General features: G+C 42.7%; 1 protein-coding gene across 1 annotated transcript in view; it reads right to left on the bottom strand.

Moving 5' to 3' along the window:
* Positions 1-21,601, bottom strand: part of RNF10 (ring finger protein 10) — a 263,755-nt gene extending 242,154 nt beyond the window's left edge. The window contains exon 1 of the mRNA XM_069215043.1: positions 20,637-21,601. Within this exon, the coding sequence (XP_069071144.1) occupies positions 20,637-20,745 (109 nt within the window). The 5' untranslated portion in view covers positions 20,746-21,601. The remainder of the gene's footprint in view (positions 1-20,636) is intronic.
* Positions 21,602-27,449: the final 5,848 nt, after the last annotated feature.

The raw sequence follows: 27,449 nt of genomic DNA, 5'->3' as shown, positions 1-27,449 counted from the left end.
CATGCAGATATGGCATATTGCAATACTCAATCTGAGCTTTATCATGGTCTTGTGCTGATCTGCAGCCATCCTAGGCATTTTTAAGGGCCATACCAAGTGTTTACCAGTCCAAGTGATGAGGGCGCAGCAGAAGAAAGCACAGTGGGGACATAGGATATGTGATAGGCCTAACATTCAATGCCTTTTGACTGCATGTCTATGTCCTGTTTGTTACTGCCCTGAGTGATGTTAGCACCATTTTGTTGTGTCGGCACCCTGAGAATTTGAGATCAGCAGTAAAGCCTCACTAGGTTGGAGAATGCAGATGTGTTACCCATGTTAGATCTGTTGTATCTTGATACGCAAAGAGCCATGCACTATTGCTTGCACATGGACTAATGGCATGCTACCAAAGCCACTGTGTTAACATCTGTCAATATTCCTCATCTGTGATTACCATATCATGATATGATTAAACATTGAAAATGAAAAAAAGTTGAAAAAAGACACCCCTTTGCAGCCACAACTAAGCGAATTTAAGAGGTACTTTTAGAATTCTATAATATAGAATTCTAACCTAGAGCTGGAACCTGTAGAGCTTTTGGGGGTCTTTCTACTAGATGACCCTTAAAACTTCTCCCTTTAGAACTCTCATCAGGTGGTCTAAGAGGCAGTGGAAGGAGCTGAGTTGTTGGACAAATGATTTTTGTCTATTAATGTGGTGTGTGGAGCATCTTACTCAGCACAAATGGCGAGTGCAGAGGACAGACATATCATAGGGCCTTCACTTCCAAGATAAAAGCTTCTGTGAGCAATTAAATTCGGGATAACCAGCCCTTTTATGACCAATACAATCAAGTATGTGTTAAAGCAACTACAGACATGTAATTGCAGCTTAACAGGGGCAAAGCAGGCGCTTACAGGAATTTTTACAGATTGTTTTTTGTGCACTGCTGCCTAATTGCAAACAGAGCACAACAGAAGTAGCTGAAGAGAACAAGACAGAAAATCTGTGCTACAACACTAGCCAGTCATTAGGTGCATATATGAAGAATCAACAAAGCTTAAAATCCAGACTCTGGTGTAATTCAATGTAGGGGAGCGAGAGGCACATGCAACAGTAATTTACTTAAGCATAAATGTCTGCAACAGAAGCACACCAACCAAGAAGACTACAAATCATCATGACCATGCAAAATCGTCTGTAATATACTGGCTATCAAGCAAAACAGATGCTGTATGAGAAGGCAAAATGGCATTTCCAGCCAACCAACAGTAATTAATCGCAAGGGACCATAAGGTGTTTAGTACAAAATTAAACTTAACAGGAAATCAAATGTGCTCAGTAAGGAAACAGAAGACCGGTGAAATCAGACATAAAAAAAGGTCAAAGAAAAGAAAGCACTTAAATATATGGATCATAAAAGAAACAAAAGGACACTGCATGATGAATTCGTTAGTCTGTATTAACTTAACTTGCTGTTTTACCTTACTTTAAATTACAGGACACAACAGTGAAAATAGTGAAGGGAATGCATCACCACCCACCTTTGCTAGAGTGGAGTCACTGGTTCTGCAGGAACAGTGGGGGGAAAATATCTTACCATGTACTTTAGCCATGAGAGAGGTAGCTATAGTTGGCTTACAGTACCAGCTATATACTTCATAATTCAGGAATAGAACTCCAGAAATTAGGATTTACCAGAAATTCCATTGGTAGAGACTATACCACCTAATATAGGATATGCCACTAGAAATGTTAGAAAAGCACTTCAACTCCTATTGTAAATGTTCAACGTATTACATTTTTCACAAGTGCGTAGAGGCTGGACGAAGACACTTAGCTATGTGGTCATTTTAAGGGAATTATCTGTCAGATATGATTTTAGAACACTAATAAATTACCAAACTGCAAGATGTAAAAGAATAAAGGAGAAACTTAACGAAAGATCAAACACTGGAGGAAGTGTTTAAAAAAGCATGAAAAACACAGTAGCGTAGCACAAGGTAGATCTAAAGACTAGAAGTAATTACAAGTAATAATAAGACAAAGGATGAAGACTGACAAGAATATTAAGTACAAATATTGGTGGGATTGTAAAGTGTCATTGCTATGAGGGGAAATTGTACAGTGGCTTGAATGAAGCACACAAGGTAAGTGAGAACTAGGTTAAGATCCCACTGAAGGATGATAAAGAGCACAGGGGGAAACATATGTACAAGCCCCTTTAGAAACCTATTTACAACGGGGACTTGAACAGAGAGGCTTGATCAGTGTAGGAAAGCAGCCTCTTTCTAGCTTTTACGCTGTCTGCTCGAGACCGCAGTAGCAGCATGCAGACTGGAATGTCTGTGGAAGCAGCCCACTCATTGCCCCCAGATGTCGCAGGAGTTACTGAGTTTAGTGCTTTTAGCCATGTTGCACAACAGCCAGGATGCTGTGCAACACAACAAAAAAATAGGCAAAAAAGCACTATGATGGACAGTGCTTGCTGCAACATTTTCTGGTGAGGGATGGCGGGACAGCTTTTGCTCAAAAACAAGTTGCTCAGAGTTGGAGTTACACAGGGATCTCCTAGAGTCTGCTACAGTTTAATACCTACATGACTCCATTGGCATATTTGATAGTCATGAGATTTCAGTAATATCCTAGGTTGATGGCAAAACTGGTCATCTCAACAATAAAAAAATAAAAACAGGTCAGTTTCAAAGTATGTCTCAGCAGAATAATGGAATGGTTGAATGAGAGCCATCTTAAATGTAATACAGAAAAGACAAAACTACTCCTATATGGAGTTAATTAATTACTCAACAAATAGTGGCTAAAAGAACTCTTCCCCCAGACCCTCACCAAAGCGCTACAGAAATACTGGGAGTCCGATTCCACTATATCCCTTCGCTCACAAATTCTCTCAGGTACTGGTACTTCCTTTACAACATTGGGATTGCTCAAAACGTTCCTTGAATTCCTGCCACAAGTATCTTGGAGGACTGCAGTGGATGCTCAAATTTCCTCATGGATAAGTTTGCCAAACTACCTTTACTTTGGCTTCTCTCAATAGCTGATCAACCATTTGCAGATGGTTCAGAAAGTGGGAGCTTGAGTGGTGCTCAAGCTTCCACACCACAAACAAAAAGTTATTTGACACAGCACAGGCTACCTGTACAGGAAATGATTCTGTTCAAGGCCTTGACTAACTCAGAGCTTTCTATGGGTTAGGGACACAATTTCACAGATTCAAACACTATGTAACAAATAGAATCTTGAGATTGTCAATTAAAATAAGCTACAAATCCCCAAATTCAATAGGGCTCCAGCAGGAGGTAGATCGTTTGCATACTTGAACTCAAAAGCATGGAATAATTTTCTGGCTCCTCTTTAGTTACATCTTTTAATATGTTTAGGAAGCAACTCCAATCCTGTCTTTTCTCCACCATCTGAATACAATGGTTGCAGTAGACTTGACTTATGGGCAGTGCCGGGAAACACCAAGGTAGCTGTTTGCTCTTTACAAACACCAGTCATTCCGTCAATACTGCAGGACAATTATTCCTAGACAATTTATTCTTGGTGGAGGGCATACCTAAGACTATTGTCTTGGATAATGAGGTCAATTTATTCTCAAGCAAAATGTAGCACTTATCTAGAATAGATATAAAGCTTAAAAGGTAAGCACTCTTCAGACTGCAAGCAAATAGACTAGTGGAAGAGAAAATAAGTGATCAAGGAAATCATACAACTGTCTAGGATTAATAGGCTTTCTTGGAGAAAAGAAAAACAGTGATGTGAATATGCCAGGTGAACTCCTCCACCCTCAAATTTACTGAAAGCTACTTCCCTTTCATTTTGAAGAAAGGGAAAGCAAGCTGCCAACAAATACCCCATTAATTTTCAAATGTGTGTATTTCGTTGACACTTTATAATGAAAAACTTAGACAATGAGCATTCAAGCAACATAAGTACCATAAATAACACTACCTGCCACCAGAACTGAAAAAGTTATCTGGGAGGATGGCAGTCAGCAGCCGAAGCCACTACCACACCCTTTTGACACTGATCCAAGTCCCATACATTTATTCTAATACTTCACACATTAACATGGGAAATAACTTGATTTGGGAGACAGACATTACAAAAAGGTTTGGATTTAACCTGGCAGCAGCCTGTATACAAATATTTAGTAATCGGAGCTGAAGCCTGCTCCCACATCCCAGTGGGAGGACTGTGCTACATTATATGGTGTGGTTGTGCTACCTCACTGTGGAATGCACTCACGAAACAGTCTTGGGTCAAAGTCAGACTCGTTTGTGAAACCTCTAGCTCAGCCCTGGGTAGCCATAGCTTCATGTAACAAGGAAATAACGTAAACCATTTAGACACCAAACAGAAGAAATTGAACACTAATCACAACACCAATTTATAAAAATAAATTACATTTATGGATTTTTAGTCACCAAGATGAGACAAATCTACAGGAGGGTTCTGGAGCTACAGATTAAATAAAACATAAATCTCAGCTTTTGAGTCCAAGCTTTGTAACTGTAAAGTCTGAAACCTTTCTATAAGTTTTAAAGAGTTGTGTTTGGCCATTCTGGCCTCGACTGGACAACCAATTCTGACAAGGTCAGAGAGGCCAATAAGAAAAATCTGGACTGTTACCTGGTCACCAAAGTAGTCTCAAGGCCAGTTCCACACTTAATGCAAGGACTGCCATGAACTTCAATAGAGTGGTCCTGATGCGGAGAATACAGGATGCTGTAGAATCCTCTGGGTGCTGTGCAGTCAATGGGGCTCTTCCTGGGGTTGTTAGGTGGGGCAACTTGTGCCACAGGCATCAATGTCCATCGAAGTCCTCTCTGGTCCAATCATGACTGAGCTACTGGTCTACAGTCACAGCAGGTCCACCGATTTCCTTTAGGGAGAACTAGTGCCTGGCAAACAATCTTCACTCTGACTGCTGGGTCTGAGAGACTCCATTACAACCCTTGTCTTTATAGCTGTAAGTCAGCTATTAGCAGCCACTTTCAGCAAATTACTGATAACTGTCCAAAACTGGCTACTTCAGCGTTTATGGCCCTGGTACAGGCAATCAGCCAAATGACTTGTGTTTGGTGCACTTTTCCACAAGCCAGACATCACAGGCATAATCTTCTTTGCTAGCCCATGGAGCAACAGGTGTAGTACAGTGGTTGGCGCACCCTCTTGCCAGGTCCAAGGCTCAGCAGGACAGTACTTCATTCCGCTCTCTGGTCCAGGCATGATTGCGATTCTGGGTGCCAGGGGGCCATTTGTGGCCAGAACGTGCCCTCAGGGAATGAAACTGTCACTAGCAAGTGAGCTACCAAGTCCCTCCGATCTTATGACTACTTCTAGCCATAAGTGGCACCTTAGCTATCACAGAGTGCACTATTCTGTCCTCTCCCAAGAAGTCTGAAACATTTGCTGGTGTAAGGGGCTTGGCAGTGTGGGAGCAGAAATGTAATAACTATTCTTTCATGTTGCTGTCTTCACCATGATTGCATTAACACAGCAGCTGTACAAGACTTGGCTTCTGAAGTTAGGCTGAGGAGGGTAAAGGTCCATAAATTGTTTATTCTTGTTAGTGTCTCCTTTATTATCAAGGACTGAAGGATCAGATACATAGAAGGTAGATAAAATAGGACGACAAACTGCATATGTTGAAACCGCACATGTCCTCAGCACGTGAGAATGTATTCATACTTTGAAAAGATTCCCGTTATTGGTCTTCAGCTTAACATATGTATTTTATTTTCTGCACAGGTCTTACTAGCTATTTCAACATACGTCAATGGAAACAAAACAGTTTGCCTGCAGCATGTTATATCTTTTGTGCATATTGTGAACAAATATACATCCACAACTGTTTGACTACAGTCTCATTAACAGACCAGTATACCTGATGTGTGTTCACAAACTGGAGGCTATTACGGGATCCACCAAGTCAACCCAGACAGAACAGAAGGGCCGGTTGGAGAACCGACTTACTTCAAAGTAAGTACCTGCAAAGGGGATTGAGTTTCCCCACAGTCAGTCTCAAGGGAATCACAGGTAGCCTGAGACAAAAGGCTGTCTCGGCTGGGGTCAAAGAACTTAGATGTAACAGTTGTCAAGACCTGGTAAGCAGTACCATGGATGTAACTATGTAGAAAGATATGAGATGTCTAACAATAAGTATGTCCATAGGGCAGTGAAGTGCTTAGTACTTTGTTATATGGAAGTCCAACATGTTGGTGATTTTTAGTGACTAGTGGTGTGACAGTAAGAATTTGCATTGTGACAAAGATTCACCATTGCTGCACTAAAATATTTTATATAAGTAGTACAAATGAGTCACTGTAGTAAATTGTGTGGTGTAAATAAACATGTAGATTAAGTACTGTCATGTCCAGTAGAAGGAACTCCAGCATGTGAGATGACTAAACAAAGGATGTAGAGGGGCCTATTTTTGCATTTTTGGTATGAATATATTGAAAAGGATCCCTCAGTACAGTTTCTATTTAATGGCACTTTTGAATGGCACTTTTGATTAAGATAAACTGAATTACCTATGGGAATGTATGTTTGAGAAAGAAAAGAGGAAAGTGGGACTGTTGCAGTTTATTATGCTGAATGGGTGGGAAAACACACCAGGCAAAAATATATGAAGTAATGAAGACCAAAAGGGAGAAAAAAGAAAGGTAATAAGACAAAGAAAAGGACTGATGAATTTGCTGAAGAGATAAGGGAACATTATATGAAGGAGAGTAAGACAGTGGTATGTAAACCAGAACAGATGGCCTTGACTCCTTTTGTTTCAGAGGACTAATTGACCACATTTTCATAAAAGACTGCACACACCACCCTATCAGCTGACCACTGATCAGTTAAGGCAAACAGGTCACATCAGAAACCTCAAGTTCTGATATGCCTGAATTAGAAGAACATGGAGACCCAATGAAGGACCCTCCTTTTCTTACCCAATTTGCTGCCTACACGGGGGACCTCCTCCTAGTACTTTATTAAGAAACACTGCAACACCAGAAATGAGATTGAATATTTGTTCAGAACTGCATGAAACATGGCACTAAGCAATATGCAGATGTGGGTAGGAATTAGAACATGTGAATTCAGTGAAACACCCATAATACAAGAAATGAGAAAGGTTATACATCCCTCATACATTAGTTATAATTCAGTAAGGTTTAAACAGGGTTAGCTGCAGGACCCGGCGCTGCCCAATTATTTCACCCATTATGCAGCAAATGAGGCCTATGTTCTACTGGGCTCTGAATGTAATTCTGTGTTTGCCCTATATTTTGAACGGATTGACAAGCCAATACTTGTGCCTCTATGATGGTCCTTGTGCGTGAAGTACCATAGTTTGATGCCAACAACCCCTGTACCATGTTCCATGTCCTTTGAATCAAGATAGAATTGATAGTTTTTTTTCCAAGAGATTTTGGCATCAGAAAAAATGCCCTGACATTGTACACCAGAGCAGAGAAAATACTACAAGTAGGATAGCTAATATTGAATGACAGACCAAATGTTTTTGTTCATTCTCCCACCTGATATATGGACGTGCAGGAAACAAAACTGAGATGGTGTTGACTGGACCAACATAAATACTACAGGAAATGCATGGAGAGCAGATGGTGAAGTGGCTTGTGAAATAGCAACCCTGACAGGCAAACTAAAGGCTTGATTGTAAGCCTGAGTGTCCTGTACAAGATTAGAAAGGACAAAACTGAACTGTAAACAAGAAAATTATGAAACATAGTAGCCTTCTTCCCCAGAGTACAAAAGGTTATCTGCCCATATTGGGATGAATGCTGCTGACAAAGGGGCCCAACAAGTCCTCTCCAGTTTTGTAAATGTCCACCAAGAATGATTAGGATATCTATCCATGCCTATAAGCCAACATGGGGAGTAAAGCCACCAACATAAGTATTGTCCACTGACCAAAATACTATGCTGAGACTGGCACAAGAAGAACAGAACGATAAACTCAAGGAGTTAAGAGTTCCTCCGGCAACTACAAGATGAAGCAGGTCCACATTACTCCACACCAACGTACAGACCCCATAATACCAAAGTGGATAAGGGATGCCACTATTGTAAGGACCTCATTGACTGGATAACAGAATGTCCATTATTACAGAGGGTGCTCCATGTCATGAGGGTGTGCCCAAAAGGGGATACAGAAATTCTTTAAGTTACAACATAATGATATCCTCAATAACAGCACCTGTGCTGAATATTATGCTAATGCAACTAATGACACTATTTACTCTGACACCAACAAAACTACTCTGACAGGGAGGAACAGGTGGCGATCCCAGTCGATGCAGGAGGGCCATATATTTAAGCAATAGTAGAAGGACAAAAGATTAAATTCCTCCTGGATACTGGAGCCACTAATTACTCAATTTTTCTAAAAACAGTCTCACATTTACAGATACAATACCTCAGTGGGTTTTTATGAAGTCCACATACACAGCCATGTCTACACCTCACTGACACCACTGGCCCAATAACTGATATTCTTGTGTTAAACAGATAAATGCACCCTCCCTTTGTTGAACACAGACTGACTTCAAAATTTGCAGGCAAGAATGAAATGCACAGCAAATGGCATATATCTTGAATGTACCAAATAAATGCCTTTTCCCAACTGTCTACTTCGCCCAACCCCAAACTATAGTAACTGAGTTGGTGTATAAGTAGACAGCAATGTTTAGGCCTTCATTAAGAACCATGTGGAATGTATGGCAATAGCACATGTACAAGTAACGGAAACCAAAGTTCCTCCCCCACGAGTGCCGCAATACAAAACATCAGAAGGAGAAGAAAAAGGAATGGAAATAGTGACAGAAGACTAACTTAGGAACAGGGTGATAAGATATGGGGTTCCATGTAAAAAAAAAAATAATAATAATAAAGAGTGATGCCCAAACCCTAAGATGTATGGAGGTTTATAGTTTTTATTCGCAGGCACTGAAAGCCCAACTAGACACCTTTCAGTTGACATTAATTCCAACTATTACAATACACAGATAAAATATTGTCCAGCAACAGCTAAACAGACTGCGCTTCTGACACCATTGCCCTATTAAATTTCCTTGTTACACATGGCCACAAGATATCTCCCACTAAACTGGAATTTGATGAACAGGAGTTTGCCTATTTAGGACACTTCCTGTCAAAGGGGGAAGGAGACGATCCTCAACGAGTGAAAGTTATGGTGAATATTCGACACCCTACAACACAAGTACGAACCTTACTGGGTATGGCAGGTTACTGCAGACAATGAAACCCTTCAACATTTTTCCACCCCCTTGCGAAATCCTCAGCTAAAGAGTGTCTTGACTACAAAGTGCATCTGTATGTACCTCACTCTGTAGACATACTGTTAAACAAAACATACTCACAATTTGACAAATGCGCCAGACTAACAAATGAGTTATGTTTGTTCAGTCCTCATGTTACCATACACTGATGTAATACTTAACCCAGTAATGCTCCTGTCCTTCTCAAAATGATACTAAGTCCCATGATTATGTACTGATCACAGAAGAACAGACCAAAGGGAGAATAGATTTACCAAACACACCAATGGAATGACTTATCAGTTGATGGCAGTTGCTTTAAGTTTCAGGATGGGACAATCACTACAGCCTATGCTGTTACAATGTCACTGAAACTTGAAGACTATTAGAATTATGGGCACAACCAACCAAATTACTTGTATTAGGAAGAGCCTGGATTAACAGTAAATAGATATTTATATTAATAGCCAGTAAGAGTGTGGAGGCAATATAATTTTGGCAGAGGTTTTCTCATGTCTCAAAAAAACATACAACATGGTCCTCTGCACCTTTGCTCAAATTGGCTGCAACCTTTACTTGAATAGTAATTGTAACAGGGACACCTCCAGCTTCCCCACCATCCGAGTAAAGCACACCTAATTGCATAAGACATCCACGTGGAGTCTGACATGGTCTAACTGGGGAGGTTGTCTCAGATTGCTCTGATTTGCCCTCCCCAGGCTCACCATGCCTTCACAGGGTTAGCCAGTGGAATCAGGTGACACCATGGTATTGCTACAAGTTGTACAGCCTCTACCTAAAAACCAAGGAATTGTAACCAGTAACACCAGCTCCTACCGTAGGGGCCCAGATATCGTTCCACTCCTAGCAAGCCTGACTCACTCACCACTGTCTCCTTTCCCATCATTAAAGGGGCCACAGCACGTGGCCAAGGCAAGGGCGTGTCTTTCTTACTGTGCACCTGGCAAATAAACTCATCTCTAGAGGGGTGGTGGAAACAAAACAATTTGCCTGCAGCATGTTATATCTTTATGGCAATCATTCACACCTCTCAATACCCACTGCTGATGGGCTGAGCGGGCTTTAAATGCCAAAAATCCCAATAGCCTAAAAAAACACCTTGGTTGAAAATGACAAGATGCACAACTCTGGGAAGTATGTCCTAGGCTTAGCTCTTATGTGCCTTTTAACTATGGAGGCACAAGCTCCTTTGTGCTACATTGCTTACCTAACAAGTCTGGAGACCTCAAGGCCGCGTTCCTTAGTCACATCACCTTTTTTAGTGGACAACTAGCACTCTAAACTGGACGTCCAACATTCCAACTTCATCATGTTATGCAACTATCTAGCAGACATGGTCTGCTGCCACAAACTTGGAAAGAATGGATTCCCAATTGCTTTTCAAAGCCACAACACATCATACAAATTGTAATTAATTGGTGCTTGGACAGTGGCCTTCCATTCATATACAAGTGCCACTTCAGCCCACCATTGTGGCCTGGCTACCATTTATTACTTCAAAGCAGTCACCAAACATCCCCATCATTTTGCCTGCTCAGTGGTACCCCGACACCACTGAATGATCTAGCTGACAATAGACTGAATCCTTAAACCAACCCTGTAATCTTAAAGGGGCAGACCGCTGAATAACCCTTCACAGCCTCCAAAACCTCAGTTCTTCACCACCAATTTACTTACTCCAGTCAAGAGACATGAAGCACATATCTGAGCAGATGACAAATCAAACCCAGCTGTAACTATATTAAGCACATGCACCAGTATTCTCATTCCAACTGTCATTCTCGTGTCACTGGCAATGGACCTGCACCATCTAGTCAGCATCTCCCTTATGCTAAAGCCATTTGTGGTGGGAAAACAGACCGGCATGAAAGTAAGGGCCTCAGCAGGAGCAACACTCACTATCTTCCAAGACAGATTCGTCCTCTACCATTCTCAAAGGAAATGTCCTGTTTGGCATAGCTGGAAAGAGCTAGGAAAATGGAAGGGAGAATGGTGAGGCCAAAAGAATACCAAGTGATTTGCACAATGCCTGCAAGTGACTTATGTCCGCAGAGGATTTTCAGGGGTCCTGCTGCTCTGGGGAAAATGTCAGCCATTACCATGTAGTAATTTGCCATGTGGTAAATTACAACTTGGTTTTTACAATGCACTGTATCTACAACACTTTATTTTACCACATACCTTACCACACAGGCTTGATACCAAAGACTAAGTCACAGGCCTGTGGTTCTGGTTTAAGAATAGCCTGGCAGTTTAGTCTGGACTGCTCCCATTTGAACAGGGTCAAGACTGATTTGCATATGGCTGGGTTAAAACTGAGGTTACAGTGTGCAAAATAGGGGCATATGTAATTTTATTTAAAGGGGGGTTTCACTGAAAATATTTTAAACAAGATGTCTACGTGTGTGTGTGTGTATATATGTACACCCAAATATATATATATATATATATACACACACACAGACATACAGACATCCATAGATACGCAGATATATCTAGGGCCTCTAAAAATCTACTTTCCCACTCTCTATGGCAAGAGATTTTATCAGGTTGAGCTATTTTTAGGATCTACTCACCCCTTCTGGCAAGTTGACAAAGAACAGGTGTCCTGTTCAGTCAGAAAGTGAAGGAGCAATAAAGACACCTTTAAATACTGTTCTTATCTTGTGGCATTTGCTCTGTATTCAGAGACAGAGGTCAAAAGTCAGTTTACCTTCTTACTATTACGTTTCCTTCTGACTGTAGAATGCCAGGATTTTGTAAGGTGTACTGTCTGACCTGCAGTACAAAGTGTGAAGTGAAAGGCTGTAGGGCCTCAGATTTTTCTGACCACACAAGATTTAATAACCAAGAGTAGAAAATTCAAAATATATCTCAGTAGTTGTGAAAGCTCATTTTTTGTGCTTGTGACAAAACAAATGTAATAGGATGAACACATCTGAACTCTTTATACTTTACCTGGTGATGTGCAAATGACATATGTTTTACTGAAACCCAAATTTCACAAATTGTTAATACACAATAGTTTTTTTGTCAGTAAACCTGCTAGTTAGCGCAAGGGTTTTGGTAATTTCCTGTCCGCAAATGACAGTGCACTACCACATCATGCTTTAGTAAGATATTTATTGAAAGTGAGTGTTTGAAAAACCAAGAAACACTCCAGCCCTGATGGCAATGCTGTTAAGAAACTAAGAGGAAAGTCCAGGATCATGTGTACCCTAAAAGTGGGCTGAATTCTTACTTTACATGAAGCAAACATTTAGTCCCTTTAATCAAACAAAAAAGTGTTTTTGTACAGCAGAAATGCTGAACTCACATAGTTGAATGTGCACTCTTATGTGAGAATGAAGGCAAAGGTGGCTAACATAAAAAATATTTGCCTGGGATCACAATGAGACCTGTTTACGGATCAAGTGCAGTTAGGTCAAGTAGATTATCAAGTTATTCGCCTTACAGGTCTAGTAACATTTATAATTTTTTTTATTATATATATATATATATATATATATATATATATATATATATATATATACACACACATACACGTAAACTATATTAGTCAAATTCAAAACGAATTACACTGTTCATCTATATGCTTTAAACACGTTTAAGCAAGCCATTTGACCACCAATAGTACCATGCAGTAAACCACCTGTGACAATGTTGAAGATCAAGCCTGCCAGGGAACTCACTAGGATTTTTTTCTTCAACATAGTCCCAATAATGTGTCAGAAACTCTAAATCTGTGGACATACAGGCATGAGTTGCTCAAAGTCCACATATGTTGACTATATGAGCTACTTCTTTGTACAGAAACTAATTACAGCAGTTAGTGCCATAAATCAAATGATTACCTTAAGTACCATTCCTCAGAGGAGTTTGCTGTGAACAACTGTCCCCACTTACTACTACTGTCCTAGACACTTGTACAGACAATAACCTGAGCCTAACCTTAAGAAGCCCTCAAAAACCTTCAGTTGGCTCAATCCTAAACCCCAGTCAGCTGAGATCCGTCACACAACACTATCACCCAAGATCAAACACCCCACCATCAAGTGAATCACTTTCAGCCATCAGATCTACTGTGTTGACCTTAGATATCCTCCAAGGTTCTCTTCTAGCTCTCAGACCCACACATTGATCCCCAACATACCCATAAAATTGTTTGTACCACACAGTTCCCTCCACTAGCCCCCAGGCGCCCCTGGTCACAGCACATGCAATCCCAGACAGCATCACTGTCTCTATTTTCATTTAAACATCTTTAACAGGCAGTACACAAGAGACTGGGCAGGGATTCTTTTTTTTTTTTTTTACTAAGAAATAGCATCAGATTAACAGTTTTAATTACAGGGGTAGTGTGGAAACCCAAGCTGATTTGTTTCCTCATTAAGAGAGCTAAGATCACTACACTTTAAATCAAACCTCACTACCTGTGACAACCCTTAATCCCTGTATCCCAAACACCAACCCTTATACCACACTATTAACTATTTACAAGGAGCACTACACCCTTAATCCCGAAAGTAATCCTTAACTATTCATCGGTAAACATTAATCCAACACCCAAATCCATAACACTATAGTCAATCCTTCACCCTTCTTCCATAATCTTTACCCACAGCGCATACCCTAAACACTTACCTCATACTCTTACCTATGCTTCACTTCAAATCCTAAAGCAGTATCTTAAACTCCTATACGCAACCTTATAACTCAAACTCTATTTACTCACTTAACCTACACTGTTAAACTGGAATCCTGCAATCAAAACCTTAACCCTATTAACCAAACTAAAAGCAACAGCTTAAACTCAATTATATACCTCTACCCCTTAACGCCTACTTCAAACTATAAACACTGTACTCTCCATACTCAAACTCTACACTGTACCCTTAGCCCTTTCATGCTGACCTTATCTCAGTATTCTGGGAACACTTTTTGTTCCTTTTTCAAAGTATGTATTTCACAACGAATAATTGTGGGCGTGTCTTTACATATTTAAGCAATACCTATTAAGATGCTAGCTTTTTGACATTTTGCTGGGGAATATAGTGCTTGGTGAAGTATAGTGATTATGCCCAGGGTATGTGAACTAGGGTTCAAATAGGAACCTTGACACACGTAGTAACTGTGCTAAAATAAATGCACTTTAGAGGTGGGGTGAGCATGGGTAGGGCCAGCCCAATATCCAGCTACACTTGGAATGAGAAACTCTTCCGCAGCTGTGGGTACCTTTCAGAGGCACCCGTCTGTCGTGAAATCAGATTTCCCTGTAGCAATGTGTGCCGTTGGATGAACCCCAGGAAAACTAATTTTTCTAGTTTTAGTGCAAAATAAATCTAATATCATAAGCTAAGACAATCAGGCAGCATAAAAAGAAAATTCTCTATTAGGGAACAAAGGGAACAAAGGGAAGAACATGAGAAACCACAAATGTTGAATTTGTGAGAAACAATTGTGTATGGTAAACTCATTGTGAGACATCATTGAAAAGGGTGAATTAGGCCCAAACAGAATGCTGGGCTTCCTTTCAGCAATAGAGATGTTAACATTGAATAGAAAGATGACTGATCATAGGAAAATATCAAGCTGAGCATTAGAGAATGACAAAATAAAAAGTGGACAAAGGAATTAGTTGGGGAATGAGATCACTGTCACTAGAGGTTGCAATGTCAGCAGCATCATTCAAAGAAAGAATGTAATAGTGAATATTTAGGATTAATAGGACTATAAATACCAAATATTGAGAGTAGGAAATTCTGTCAGAGAAGGGTAACTGTACCAGAGACCAAGGGACAGGATATGGAGGACATAAATGACCAATCATTGGTGTGGTAATGTGGCAAGACACTGAAGAGAAGAAAGACGAGACAATGCTAAGTATAAAGGATATTTATTGGAAAATACGATGATCAGGCATACAGCTGGATTGCCATCACTGGAGAAAGATCAAGGCCAGACTGGGAACCCTAAGCAGCACTGGCAATACTGTCAGACAAGCCCCTGGGTCACAGGGGGGTGGGGAGAAGGCTGCAAGTGCGAAGCACTGCTGCTTTTATTACCTGGGGAAATATTACAGCCCTGCTGCAAACCCAGCCCAGAGTAACAAAACTGTCCCCCACTCTTCCAACCTCCCTGGGAAACGACTAATGCATGCTATGGCAAGACCGGTCCTGAGAAAGATGAAAGGCCTTTTGGAGTCAATACACTGGAACATAGCAAGACCTGCCAGTATAGAAAGTGTTTAAATCATGAACACATTTAGTTGATGTCTAACCGGCAGTTTGTTGAGCTTGATGGTATAGAAAGATGGTATGGGATTAGTCACTGCGCACCACAATGATCTGACACCTGAGATCTTGGCCAGTCTTTGATAAAACCTTCGACTGTGTACTAAAGCTTTGAAAATCCCCACTATGGGATCAATGCTGATTTAGAGCATTCCAAATCTTACCCAAATTGCACATGTTTATCCTGTTCAGAGATTGCCATATTGAACTAATTATTCTGTGGTTCTTCTGAAATCCAGGACTGTACTGTTATGCAATAAAGTAGAGGCATGACAATTTAGATCTAGATTCAGGTGATATGCAGCCTGTGTTGAGCTGTATTGCATGTTACCAGACATTTGGATTATGACACTTTCTGAATTATCTGTTATATCAAGGTAGATATTGCTCCCTCTGCATGTAGCCTAGGTCACATGTTACACTGGGAATTTGATGACTAATTCATTCCTTGTCTGATGGTTTCATTTATTTCAAGTGATCCGGAAATGGCAGCAAGTGGTTGTTTTAAAGTCACTATTTGACTAATCACATCTGGGAGGGCAAGAGGCTTTGAAGTATTCATTACTAATTTTTTATGCCAATTTGGGGCTGTGGAATTAGGTGTTTTCAGACTGTCAGTGTAAGAGTATGCTGGTATGGGTAGAAGTTCTGTAAGTGAAGCCTGCAATGTGACTCATGGGTCAGAGGATCATCACAGATAACTCATGGATGGGATTGGCTCAATCTAAATGCAACTTGGTATAATGCACTTGTCTGGGAAAGTTACCACCACCTTGCATTTTGGTGGTTGTAGATTAGTCATTCTTCAATGCTTTCCATTCCAAAAGAAGGAACTGTGCTTTAACGTCATAGAAAATACGAATGCAAGAAAATTAGTGGTGAACTCTGGGCCAAGCAGTTCCCACTAGGATAGATTAAGAGGTATGGCAGTTTTTCTTTAATTTAGACTGCTGAATTAGCGATTTTGAAAATGGCATCTGAGGCAAAGGTTAGTGAGCAGGAGAACTGCAGATTTGCCCTTATTTACCTTATAACCTGATAGATACAGTTTGCAATGTCTTCTAAAAGGTTTGGAATGGAGGAGGATTGGTTGTGAAGGATAAAGATATTGCTTTTGTATGATGGTATTAATAAAGAATGTGGGTTCTAAAACTACAGTTATTCATCTTTTAAAGAACAGACTCCAAGGAAATGATGAAGAGCAACAGGAAAAGACACCCACCTTCAACAAAACACTTTGAAGGATTAATCTGTTAATTTTAGTTTTAAAATGTCAATTTTGGTACCGACTTGATAATTGAGGAATTGGATGCATTTTTTGGGAAAGGACATGACTCCGAAGGGCCAGAATCAGATAGGTCCCTTTGACATTATTAAATGCCTTCCCCTCATTCAAATGAAAATATTTTCTTTGATTACCCTCAGTGATTATATTGGCTAAAAGTCTAATATTAGAAGATAGCTGTCATTAATGAAGATGGCTAGCCTGGAGCCTATATATCTAGTGTGTAGTTACTCACCGAGAACTTCAGGAGCTACAAAATCATTTTTTTCCAGTTGTTCCAAAGTATCCCGTGGAATGTATGAGAGGGATTCAAAATTTCGGAACTTTTTTTGTCTGATCAATAATTGTTTTCTGTTCTCCAATTTCAACCTGCAAATTTAAAACTTTAGTGTTTTGTGGCGCTTCAAGTCTAGACCGTTTTGTTCAAGATGAATTGAGGGGCATGGTTACCCAGACTAGAAGATAGTCACTCTTCAAAGTGTTATACCAATCTAAATGAAAGTTTCAGAGCAGAAGAATTTATGTCCATCCATACCATGAGTGGACAATATTTTACCCACAAGTGAATATTCCTTAATTAGCCTTTAAAAACTTCAGTGGCATAATGTATAGTATTCCCTGTCCTGACTTTCCCACGTACTGCTGAATCTCACAGAATGTGAGGATTTGTGTGCTGCACACCTTCCTGTGAATCTCTAATAGCACATTTTTATTTTTCATCTCTATGGTCTTAAACCCGTCACTGAAATCATTTTGGAGATTATAATTTTCCATTGTTAACTTTACCACAAGTTCAAATCACTGATCCTAATGTTCTTTTTTCATGGTGTAGCCATTCTTTCAATTAAACTTTATATCTCAAATGCTAAATGCATGTTGGTGTAAACCACTTTCTAATGAAAAGAATCAAACCATTTAGGAACCTTTTCCAAAATATTAGTGTCTGAACTTCAGATTGCCATGTTCTTTTTATCATTTCCACGTCTGCGGTAAAAGCCTATTCACAAGCACTCTTGGGTTTGTTCTCTGAAATGCAGCAGTCTTAGTTTGAACGGCATACTGCAAAGATGTTTGTGATCTCCAGAGCAAACATGTAGGTGTTTCTTAGAGTGACAATACTAATCAGGTGGTGAAGTTTGTCTTTTCGATTCAGTTTAAAGTGGTAGAGAAGCAAGTAATACCCATGTCAGTAGTGGAAAACCGTTTCCTTTTTTAACTAACTCACCATGTAGGAGCAAGTCAATCTGAAAGCAGCAGCGAGCATTTGCATGTGATACAGCAAAGGGAGTGCAGTTGTAAAATGATAACTAAAAATACTCCACATGACATCAAATGAATGAAATTAAGAGGCTGGTCGACAGTTCAACGATGTTCCCTCAATTGCAGAAACAAACAAGAGCCTGGCCACTTTTCAATAAAAGGGCTTCGCAATAAAATGTATTCTCAAAGCAAAATCAATTTGAACCCGGTCTAAAGACAACAGCAAAGCAATTTCAGAAGGGAACTGAAAATAAACCAGCTCCACCAGGACTTTCCACATCTAGCTGCTTCTGTAACTGTCTCTTTTGCATCAGACTGTTTCAAAGCTAGACAATCGACCTAAGAAAAGAAGCGTAAACGCCAAACATCACAGTAAACGGTTCTAATCACCCACAACTTTAAACAGGAGAAACTCCAGCAGCCTTGAACCTACATGAACTGCCGTTACACGGAGAAAAGAAAAATCTCTCTTGTCCTACTTTTATCTTTCCTATTAATACCCCCTACCATGTCCCCAGGCTGTCCTAGCACTTTGAAACTACGTAGAAGTGTCACATTTTACTTAACAAATCAATTTTTTAAAAAACAGACTGTGATGGAATAAGAAGGATCAAATCACGTCGACAAGGCAAACACGTTTCAATGTAAAGTTAAGTTACATTCATTTAAAATAATAAGCACACAAGGTAATGCTTGCGGATGCCCTTAAGTAATTTCTGCTGCTTCGGTTTAGCCTGAGTTCTGCAGAAGGCACTGTAAATGGTAGCGGCTGATAGCACTTATAAACATTAACACACCCATCATGCACGATAAGCACTGAAAATAGTAGCTACCCATCGGCTAGTGTGCGGGTAAAAGATTAAATCCACTACATTTTATTATGGGGAAAAAAACATTACAGTTGCATGACATGGCAAATGTATAATTGCTCGAGCTTTCACCAAATACTGTACTAGCGTGCAGCTCTGCATTACTAAATACTGAGCTGTGTTTAAATCTATCATACCAAGTACTCTAGTATATGCAGTGCAGTTAATACACCTTCAACACCCGGTACTTACCAGGGTGCTACAGCTCAAAAACATCATGCTACTAAAAGCACAACCCCGGCAGTAGACCCACGGTAGCCCAACAGCAACATCGAGCCCAAACAGCAGCCCCACAACATCCAATCCGCTGTTTGTCTTAAGCAGCCCCATCGCATTGATGACACCATAACCACCCCGACATTTTTGTTTTAACTAAACTAAGCACAAACTGCATCCCACTGCCCAACACTGCTTCACAAAAGCGCGTAAACCCCGAGGAACCACTAAGTACTCCAAAAACCAATTGGTAACATGCACTCCCTCCACCAATATGGTGCTGTCTCTTTGGAGACGTAAGGCTGTAAGGAGGGAAGAGTGGTTTCCTAAATGGCCCCTTTCTACACACGTTCCTATTATGTAAGTCCAGTATGTGAAGAGGAGCAGGTTTACCGTGGTCCCGTTCCTGGTGTGTGCAGTTTAGTACTAAATGGGATACTTTTATAGTGTTTAAATCGTAGGTTTCAGTAGTGTCCGTGTACAAAGTAATGCTGTGGAATTGAAGGTTAAATGCGCCATGCTGATGCTGGCACTGGATAGCTGATGCTGAGAAAAGTCCCGTGTTAAGCTTGTATGTGTGGATAATGCTATGGCATTAGAAGTGCGAGAAGGCTGTGTTGGGTGCTCGACTAATGCTGGTAATTAGTGAGAGGAGACGGGTGTGTAAAAAAAAATCAAAATCTGCATTTGATGAGGGGCCTGAATACTAATTTTAAAAATAAACCTACAAAACTGAAATTCAAAAACACCAAAAACGTCACAATCAAACAGTACTTTAAAATGTCAGTTTCGGTAAGTGCAAAATTAGAATTTACAACACTGCGACAGCATCTGCAAGTGGTCTAAATGTATATACTCTGATTTTTAAGTTATGTACATAATAACAAATGATTAAGGGACAACAGTTGTGCTGCATAATCAAGAAGTTAAAAGAGAAACCCTTCCGTGGTCCCACCGCCTCAAATACTAGGAAAAGAGTGAACCTCATCAGTAAAAAACTTTACGGCTTAAGACATTTCGAAGCATCAGGCTGCTTGGTATGAAGCATGCGCACATCAATGTATGTATAATAACAAGTAGCTAAAAAATTACTATACAACGTCCGGAAACCCTACACGCCACATGGACTCGTGTTGATAAAGCTCAGCAGCCTCAACTACACCCGGTCCCCGCAGTGCCCCAACCCCTATACTCTGGGATCCCCCCGACCCACAGCCCCTGCGCTCTGTTCCACCTACGTAAGTTTCCTTTACTCACTACAATCTAAGCACACACCCACCAGTGCCCGCGTCCTGGGAGTTTTACAAAGTCTATGCCCTTCTGTCCCCACAATCCAGAGGAACTCTCCGGCCCCAGCCCCACGTGCCCAAGAACCCTCCTTACCGCTCTTGGGTTTAGTTTCCCCCGCGGGTCCGGTCGAGCCGGCCCTGGGCTGGGCTTTGCTGCTGGTGCTGCTGTCCATGTCGGCGGCGCCGGCTGGGCTCAGCGGCATGGATGGGGGCGGCGGACGGGGGAGCGGAACACGGGAGGCGCCGGAGGACACCGAGGCTCATGGCGTTCGGGCACTGCGGGGGGGACCACACTTCAGGCATCATGGAGACATCCTCGGGGGCTGCCGAAGCCAAACGGGAGAAAAGGGTCCGAGACGGAACTCGGGAGAAAGAGCAGAGGTGGTGGGCTTGAAGCCCGGGTGAGGGCCGCCGGCCCGGAGGACGGACGCAGGGTCCGGGGGGGCCCTTATGAGGTGTGCGCCGGTGACAGGTGAGGCTGGACACAGGGAGGGGGGCAGAGGCCGCTCAGGAGAGGAGGGGGGCTGCTGGAGGAGGCCGCCGGGGGCTGGGGGCGCAGGCCCGTAGGGGCTTCCGAGGTGCTTGCGGGCGCCTGGAGTCGGTATGCTCTGTGGCGCAGACAGGTGCCCGTAGGACGGGTGGGGACGGCGGTCTGGCTTCGCTCTGGCCACAGGGGCCGTAGGGTGGAGCAGGAGGCAGGCTAGGACAGCTCCTTGATCCGGGGAAGGTCCCTGGCAGTGATCTCGCCTGGTGGCGCTGGGTGTATTGGACGGTGTGCCGGGAGAGGAGGTGCAGACCTCGGGTGAGAGCGGCCCGGGCCTGGTGCGGTGTCTGGTGGAAGAGGCCTGTCGGGCCTGGCTGCGCTGTCAGGGAGTGCTCGCCGAGGAGGCGCGCCGAGGGACGCAGCTGGGGATACCGGATGGGTACCCCGCTCGGAGGAGCGGTGGAAGGCACTGACGGACGGCACAGGCCGGGATCAGGCGCCGGAGGCGGACCTCGAAGGCCGCTCGCTACAGTAATGGCGACAAGTCGCCAGAGCACCAGCGAGAGGCCCGCATGACGGGCTTTATATAACCTCTTACGGACCGACAGCATTCTGGGGGTTGTGGTCCGTCTAGGCGATTGTTGTGATCGGCGAGTGACGTCACGTCTGCTATTGAAGGACATGGAAATAGAAACAGGATCGTCTCTGCCATGACTGAGAGTATCAACATAAAAGTTTCACATCTATTAACCCTTTAGCTGCTCCCTCCTCTCTCAAAAATGCCTTTTTTGGCTATATGAGGTGGCGCGCTCTTAGGCCTCCATAACTTTCTGTCCACATAATCTATCCACGACAAATTTGAGTCCATTTTTTCAAACGTCGTAGGGATTAAAAGTACCCAGGGTTTGTGGATTCCCTTGGAGAGGATGGAGAAGTTAACCAAAATATAGCTATCCCCCCCCCCCCACTCCCCTCCAAATGGCATCAACCATTTTGTGGTGGAAACATATGTGCAACCCATGGTAGATTCTGGAAAGCTATACATTTCCGAAAACTAGACAAAATCCTGAATTTAGCAAAGGGTCATTTGCATAGATCCTTCAAGGTTTTCCAGAAAGAAACCAAAGACCGAAATACAAAAAAAAGAAAATTAGTAGAAAAAACAGGCATTTGTGACATTTTCATATGTAACTTCTCATCACGATGGCTAATTGAGATTTTCCTAGCCTTGGTGTCAGAAAGGCTAGCTTTTATTAAGGACACAGAGGCGAGTATTATGCAGTCTTTTCTTGCTTTAATTTTACAGCATCCAAGAAAGAACTACATTTCCCAAAGAGAAAATGATAAAACTACAAAGTGACATCATAAAGGAACCAACCAATGGGACGCCGAGTATAACTATAACTATATTGACTGCGAGCAACAAGTCCTCTTTTCTTGCTGCGGGAACTAAAGAGGTGAATAAGTAACAAACAAAACAGCATAAAAAATAGTCAACATAGTGAAAAGGTCCATAAAACAGTCTTGAAACTGACGAGACTCGGAACCATTCCAGTGAGAAGATCCATTGAGGCAGGATTCCTGTGCAGATGGAAGAAAACCATGTGGATTAGGGGGGGGGCAACGCCGGGAGAGGGAGTTGGAACTGTAACAGAAGAAACAGGGAAGGGTTAATAAAGTGGTGGGATAATACTCGCCTCCGTATCTTTAATAAAATCTAGCCTTCTGACACCAAGGCTAGGAAAATCTAAATTTTATTACTAGATCGGAGGCTCATATTATGCATGTTCAAAGCATAGAAACAACAGAACATGTGAAATTGGTTTACAATAAAAAGTTCTAAACATGTTTTTGTTACACCAATCTGCAGACTTGAGAATATCCTGCAATGAGGCTCCAGCCCAGAAAGCCTGAGAGGCCATCGCCCCTCTGGCTGAATGGGCCCAGAAAGAGTCTATGTTAATCCCCGCTAGGGACATGATCCATTTGACCCAATGGGATAAGGTAGGGGAGGAAACAGGTTTATGGGTTTTTTGGAAAGAAATGAGTAATTGGAAAGCGAGGATGATCTCAAATCTGCAGTACAAGCCACATAACTCTTTAAGCAATTTCCAACACACAATTTGGATTGAGAGGGAAAAAACGGATAATGAATAGAAGATAAGTTAGTTTTAGTGCGTCTCCGAACCGGAAAAGAAACACCCAAAGGAGAGAAGAAGAAAGAGGTAACATCCAATGCTTTAACATCTGAAACGCGCTTTAGAGATATCAAACATAAAAGCATAGTCAATTTCAGAGAAAGTTGCTTAAGAGAAAGAAATGCATTATCTGGCCAAGCAATGAAAATTTTTAACACCATATTAACATCCCACAGTATGTTATATTTAGGAGATGGAGGAATAACATATTGTAAGGAAATGCCTCCTTGGCATGGTTGCCCCCTGACTTTTTGCCTTTGCTGATGCTATGTTTACAATTGAAAGTGTGCTGAGGCCTGCTAACCAGGCCCCAGCACCAGTGTTCTTTCCCTAACCTGTACTTTTGTATCCACAATTGGCAGACCCTGGCATCCAGATAAGTCCCTTGTAACTGGTACTTCTAGTACCAAGGGCCCTGATGCCAAGGAAGGTCTCTAAGGGCTGCAGCATGTCTTATGCCACCCTGGAGACCTCTCACTCAGCACAGACACACTGCTTGCCAGCTTGTGTGTGCTAGTGAGGACAAAACGAGTAAGTCGACATGGCACTCCCCTCAGGGTGCCATGCCAGCCTCTCACTGCCTATGCAGTATAGGTAAGACACCCCTCTAGCAGGCCTTACAGCCCTAAGGCAGGGTGCACTATACCATAGGTGAGGGTACCAGTGCATGAGCATGGTACCCCTACAGTGTCTAAACAAAACCTTAGACATTGTAAGTGCAGGGTAGCCATAAGAGTATATGGTCTGGGAGTTTGTCAAACACGAACTCCACAGCACCATAATGGCTACACTGAAAACTGGGAAGTTTGGTATCAAACTTCTCAGCACAATAAATGCACACTGATGCCAGTGTACATTTTATTGTAAAATACACCCCAGAGGGCACCTTAGAGGTGCCCCCTGAAACTTAACCGACTATCTGTGTAGGCTGACTAGTTTTAGCAGCCTGCCACAAACCGAGACATGTTGCTGGCCCCATGGGGAGAGTGCCTTTGTCACTCTGAGGCCAGTAACAAAGCCTGCACTGGGTGGAGATGCTAACACCTCCCCCAGGCAGGAATTGTCACACCTGGCGGTGAGCCTCAAAGGCTCACCTCCTTTGTGCCAACCCAGCAGGACACTCCAGCTAGTGGAGTTGCCCGCCCCCTCCGGCCAGGCCCCACTTTTGGCGGCAAGGCCGGAGAAAATAATGAGAAAAACAAGGAGGAGTCACTGGCCAGTCAGGACAGCCCCTAAGGTGTCCTGAGCTGAAGTGACTCTAACTTTTAGAAATCCTCCATCTTGCAGATGGAGGATTCCCCCAATAGGGTTAGGATTGTGACCCCCTCCCCTTGGGAGGAGGCACAAAGAGGGTGTACCCACCCTCAGGGCTAGTAGCCATTGGCTACTAACCCCCCAGACCTAAACACACCCTTAAATTTAGTATTTAAGGGCTACCCTGAACCCTAGAAAATTAGATTCCTGCAACTACAAGAAGAAGGACTGCCTAGCTGAAAACCCCTGCAGAGGAAGACCAGAAGACGACAACTGCCTTGGCTCCAGAAACTCACCGGCCTGTCTCCTGCCTTCCAAAGATCCTGCTCCAGCGACGCCTTCCAAAGGGACCAGCGACCTCGACATCCTCTGAGGACTGCCCCTGCTTTGAAAAGACAAGAAACTCACGAGGACAGCGGACCTGCTCCAAGAAAAGCTGCAACTTTGTTTCCAGCAGCTTTAAAGAACCCTGCAAGCTCCCCGCAAGAAGCGTGAGACTTGCAACACTGCACCCGGCGACCCCGACTCGGCTGGTGGCGATCCAACACCTCAGGAGGGACCCCAGGACTACTCTAAGACTGTGAGTACAAAAACCTGTCCCCCCTGAGCCCCCACAGCGCCGCCTGCAGAGGGAATCCCGAGGCTTCCCCTGACCGCGACTCTTTGAATCCTAAGTCCCGACACCTGGGAGAGACCCTGCACCCGCAGCCCCCAGGACCTGAAGGACCGGACTTTCACTGGAGGAGTGACCCCCAGGAGTCCCTCTCCCTTGATCAAGTGGAGGTTTCCCCGAGGAACCCCCCCCTTGCCTGCCTGCAGCGCTGAAGAGATCCCTAGATCTCCCATTGACTTCCATTACAAACCCGACGCTTGTTTCTACACTGCACCCGGCCGCCCCCGCGCTGCTGAGGGTGAAATTTCTGTGTGGGCTTGTGTCCCCCCCGGTGCCCTACAAAACCCCCCTGGTCTGCCCTCCGAAGACGCGGGTACTTACCTGCAAGCAGACCGGAACCGGGGCACCCCCTTCTCTCCATTCTAGCCTATGTGTTTTGGACACCACTTTGAACTCTGCACCTGACCGGCCCTGAGCTGCTGGTGTGGTGACTTTGGGGTTGCTCTGAACCCCCAACGGTGGGCTACCTTGGACCAAGAACTAAGCCCTGTAAGTGTCTTACTTACCTGGTTAACCTAACAAATACTTACCTCCCCTAGGAACTGTGAAAATTGCACTGTGTCCACTTTTAAAACAGCTATTTGTGAATAACTTGAAAAGTATACATGCAATTTTGATGATTTGAAGTTCCTAAAGTACTTACCTGCAATACCTTTCGAATGAGATATTACATGTAGAATTTGAACCTGTGGTTCTTAAAATAAACTAAGAAAAGATATTTTTCTATATAAAAACCTATTGGCTGGATTTGTCTCTGAGTGTGTGTACCTCATTTATTGTCTATGTGTATGTACAACAAGTGCTTAACACTACTCCTTGGATAAGCCTACTGCTCGACCACACTACCACAAAATAGAGCATTAGTATTATCTATTTTTACCACTATTTTACCTCTAAGGGGAACCCTTGGACTCTGTGCATGCTATTCCTTACTTTGAAATAGCACATACAGAGCCAACTTCCTACATTGGTGGATCAGCGGTGGGGTACAAGACTTTGCATTTGCTGGACTACTCAGCCAATACCTGATCACACGACAAATTCCAAAATTGTCATTAGAAATTCATTTTTGCAATTTGAAATTTTTCTAAATTCTTAAAAGTCCTGCTAGGGCCTTGTGTGTTAAGTCCCTGTTTAGCATTGTCTTTTAGAGTTTAAAAAGTTTGTTAAAAGTTTGAAATTAGATTCTAGAAACAGTTTTAGATTCTTTAAAAAGTCTTCCAACTCTTAGCAAAATAATGTCTGATACAGAGATGAATGTGGTGGAACTCGACACCACACCTTACCTCCATCTTAAGATGAGGGAGCTAAGGTCTCTCTGTAATATCAAAAAAATAACCATTGGCTCCAGACCTACCAAAATTCAGCTCCAGGAGCTGTTGGCAGAGTTTGAAAAAGCCAACCCCTCTGATGATGACATCACAGAGGAAGAAATTAGTGACTTGGAGGCCAATGTCCCTCCTCCAGTCCTAAATAGGGAGAACAGGACCCCTCAAGTCCTGTCTCCAACTGTGTTAGTCAGAAATAGTGAGTCCCTCACAGGAGGGTCCCACATTTCTGAAATCACTGAGGATGCTCTCAGTGAAGATGACCTCCTGTTAGCCAGGATGGCCAAAAGATTGGCTTTAGAGAGACAGCTCCTAGCCATAGAAAGGGAAAGACAAGAGATGGGCCTAGGACCCATCAATGGTGGCAGCAATATAAATAGGGTCAGAGATTCTCCTGACATGTTAAAAATCCCCAAAGGGATTGTGACAAAATTTGAAGATGGTGATGACATCACCAAGTGGTTCACAGCTTTTGAGAGGGCTTGTGTAACCAGAAAAGTGAACAGATCTCACTGGGGTGCTCTCCTTTGGGAAATGTTCACTGGAAAGTGTAGGGATAGACTCCTCACACTCTCTGGAAAAGATGCAGAATCTTATGACCTCATGAAGGGTACCCTGATTGAGGGCTTTGGATTCTCCACTGAGGAGTACAGGATTAGGTTCAGGGGGGCTCAAAAATCCTCGAGCCAGACCTGGGTTGACTTTGTTGACTACTCAGTGAAAACACTAGATGGTTGGATTCAAGGCAGTGGTGTAAGTAATTATGATGGGCTGTACAATTTATTTGTGAAAGAACACCTGTTAAGTAATTGTTTCAATGATAAACTGCATCAGCATCTGGTAGACCTAGGACCAATTTCTCCCCAAGAATTGGGAAAGAAGGCGGACCATTGGGTCAAGACAAGGGTGTCCAAGACTTCAACAGGGGGTGACCAAAAGAAAGAGGGTCACAAAGCCTCCCCAGGGGAAG

This window comes from Pleurodeles waltl, chromosome 11 (genome assembly GCF_031143425.1).
Source record: "Pleurodeles waltl isolate 20211129_DDA chromosome 11, aPleWal1.hap1.20221129, whole genome shotgun sequence".
Lineage (NCBI taxonomy): Eukaryota > Metazoa > Chordata > Amphibia > Caudata > Salamandridae > Pleurodeles > Pleurodeles waltl.
This window is presented reverse-complemented; position numbering and strand designations above follow the sequence as displayed.